The sequence below is a fragment of the Myotis davidii genome, unplaced genomic scaffold (assembly GCF_000327345.1).
Source record: "Myotis davidii unplaced genomic scaffold, ASM32734v1 scaffold937, whole genome shotgun sequence".
Classification (NCBI taxonomy): Eukaryota; Metazoa; Chordata; class Mammalia; order Chiroptera; family Vespertilionidae; genus Myotis; species Myotis davidii.
In genome coordinates, this window is record NW_006288252.1 from 224,953 (window position 1) to 227,515 (window position 2,563).

Sequence of the window (2,563 nt, forward strand, 5' to 3'; positions counted from 1 at the left end):
TGGCCAGCCGGGTCACAGAGGCAGTAGATGCTGGGGGTGCTTGTGGTTTGGTTTTGGTTTTTCTTTTTGGACCACATGCTTCCTGGGAAAATACAACGAACAGAGTTGAGGCTCTTGACTTTTTAAAGAAAGTATGTAAATTTCATCCCCATGAGACCAGGACCGAGTTCTAGCTCAGACCTTCCCTTTGCTCACGGTAGGTCCCAGCATGGCCTTCTTTGTTCCTGTGTCGTAAGCCCCGCCCTCGGCACCACCGTGCTGGGCCGGAGTGCCTGCAGGGGCCGGGGCCCTGACTGGGGCCTCAGCTGTAGGGTCTGGTCACCGCACCACAAACACTTCCCTCTTGGCCATGCCCACCTTGTCATCAGCCCAGCCGCATGGAGTGGCTGGTTTCTTGGGTTCCAGTTTGGCCTTTGGGGTACAGAAACCAGCCCGATGTTGCGGGGTGAGTGTTGCTGGGCGGAAGGCAGCGTGTGTCAGGAGAGCAGGCGGCGCGGGTGGAGGCTGTGGGCGCTGAGTGCTGCTGGGGCGCTTGCTTTCTGAAGTGGCTTTGGCGGTTGAGCTAAGGAAGAGGTCTCTTGGCAGAAGGAAGGATTGAGGGAGCTGTACAGTTTCCTCCCATTAATAACCTGATGTGCGGGTGACCTCGCAGAGTACTTCACTGAGCGACTGAGAGCCCGCCCCTTTCGGAGGCACTTCCAGCCAGGGAGTGTCAGCCACAGGGGCGGGGCCCTGCCGGTGCCCAGAGGCGGACAGCACGGTAGAATGGGGTCCCTCTTGTAGCCAGGGAACCTGGCATGAACTCTGGACCACTCTCTTCTCTAGTCTGGGAATGAGGAGGTTAGACTGGGAGGAGCAGGGCACCTGGTGCTCTGTGGCCTTGCCCACCCGTGTCCCTTCACAGACAGACAACCTTCCACCTCACATGCAGCACCAGGTGGGCCCTGCTAGTCTATTTCAGGAACCAGGAGCCAGTTCAGATCTCAGAGGAGGACTCCAGTCTCAGCTCTGTCGCCGGGTCCGCTGAGGCCTGGCGAGTGTCCACATCTCTGGATTCACTTTGTCCAGGAGAGGGCGTGGACTGTGTGGGGAGGGGTCATGATGGGACAGGAGTCCAGGTCGCCTTGGGGAAAGGTTGAGGGGATTTGTGGGAACCCTGAGTCTGACCCTCTGGCTTTGGGAATGACTCTGACCTTTGTCGTTGTAGGAAGACATGGCTGCCCACGTAGGGGCCTCCCGGACTCCCCAGGAAGTGATGGAGCATTACGTAAGCATGTACATCCACGGCAACCTGGGGAAGGCCTGCATCCCCGACACCATCCCCAACCGGGTGACCGACCACACCTGCCCCAGTGGAGGCCCCCTCTCTCCCAGCCTCACCACCCCCTTGCCTCCCCTAGACATCTCGGTGGCCGAGCAGCAGCAGCTGGGCTACATGCCGCTGCGCGACGACTACGAGATCGAGTACGACCAGGACGCCGAGACGCTCATCAGCGGGCTCTCGGTCAACTACGACGACGACGACGTGGAGATCGAGCTCAAGCGCGCGCACGTGGACATGTACGTGCGGAAGCTGCGGGAGCGGCAGCGGCGCAAGAACATCGCCCGCGACTACAACCTGGTGCCGGCCTTCCTGGGCAAGGACAAGAAGGAGCGCGAGAAGGCGGCCAAGCGCAAGATCACCAAGGAGGAGCGGGAGCTGCGGCTGAAGCTGCGGCCGCTCTACCAGTTCATGTCCTGCAAGGAGTTCGACGACCTGTTCGAGAACATGCACAAGGAGAAGATGCTGCGCGCCAAGATCCGGGAGCTGCAGCGGTACCGGCGCAACGGGATCACCAAGATGGAGGAGTCGGCCGAGTACGAGGCGGCCCGGCACAAGCGGGAGAAGCGGAAGGAGAACCGGAACTCGGCGGGCGCCAAGCGCGGGCGGGAGGACGCCAAGGACGGCGAGTTCGCCGCCATCGAGAACCTGCCGGGCTTCGAGCTGCTGTCGGACCGCGAGAAGGCGCTCTGCAGCTCCCTGAACCTGAGCCCCGCGCGCTACGTGACCGCCAAGACCATCATCATCAAAGACCACCTCCAGAAGCGCCAGGGCATCCCCTCCAAGAGCCGCCTGCCCAGCTACCTGGACAAGGTCCTGAAGAAAAGGATTTTAAACTTCCTCACCGAGAGCGGGTGGATATCCAGGGACGCCTCCTGAAGCGGGCGGAGCCCGGGGCGCTTGTGAGCCAAATGACTGGGAGGGTGGGACAGCAACTGCTTTCCCCCATGGTTGTTTTTTCAGCAAATTGAGTTTCTTTTTTAGGATGTAAGTTGTTCTCGTGGCCCTCTGGAAGAAGCAATAGTAACAGTCTTAGATCAGATCAGGAGGGAAGCAGATGCAGGCATATTGTACCTTAGTGCTAAAAGCAATGCGCTAAGATGACGCTTGCCTTTGTGTTGAGTGTGGAGAACGTGGAGATGGGAGCGGCCCCGGGAGCCCCTTCGCTTCGGTGCACACCTGTGCTGGCCGCCGGCTGCCAGCCTTGCCTGTGACACTGGCTCCGGCGCGGGGCGCGGGGCA

General features: G+C 60.5%; 1 protein-coding gene across 1 annotated transcript; it reads left to right on the plus strand.

Annotated features, from left to right (window-relative positions):
• The first annotated feature begins 1,054 nt into the window (after nucleotides 1-1,054).
• Nucleotides 1,055-2,563, plus strand: TADA2B (transcriptional adaptor 2B). Its single transcript, XM_015561576.1, has 2 exons — nucleotides 1,055-1,267; nucleotides 1,401-2,563. The coding sequence occupies exons 1-2, from the start codon at nucleotides 1,099-1,101 to the stop codon at nucleotides 2,198-2,200; spliced, it is 969 nt and encodes a 322-aa protein (XP_015417062.1). The 5' UTR covers nucleotides 1,055-1,098; the 3' UTR covers nucleotides 2,201-2,563.

Bases quoted from the DNA above. Each gene is read 5' to 3' on its own strand.
- TADA2B (XM_015561576.1), top strand. From the start codon at position 1,099: ATGATGGGACAGGAGTCCAGGTCGCCTTGGGGAAAGGTTGAGGGGATT. The intron at 1,268-1,400 runs GTAAGCATGTAC...TGCCTCCCCTAG, and splicing joins AGGAAGTGATGGAGCATTAC to ACATCTCGGTGGCCGAGCAG.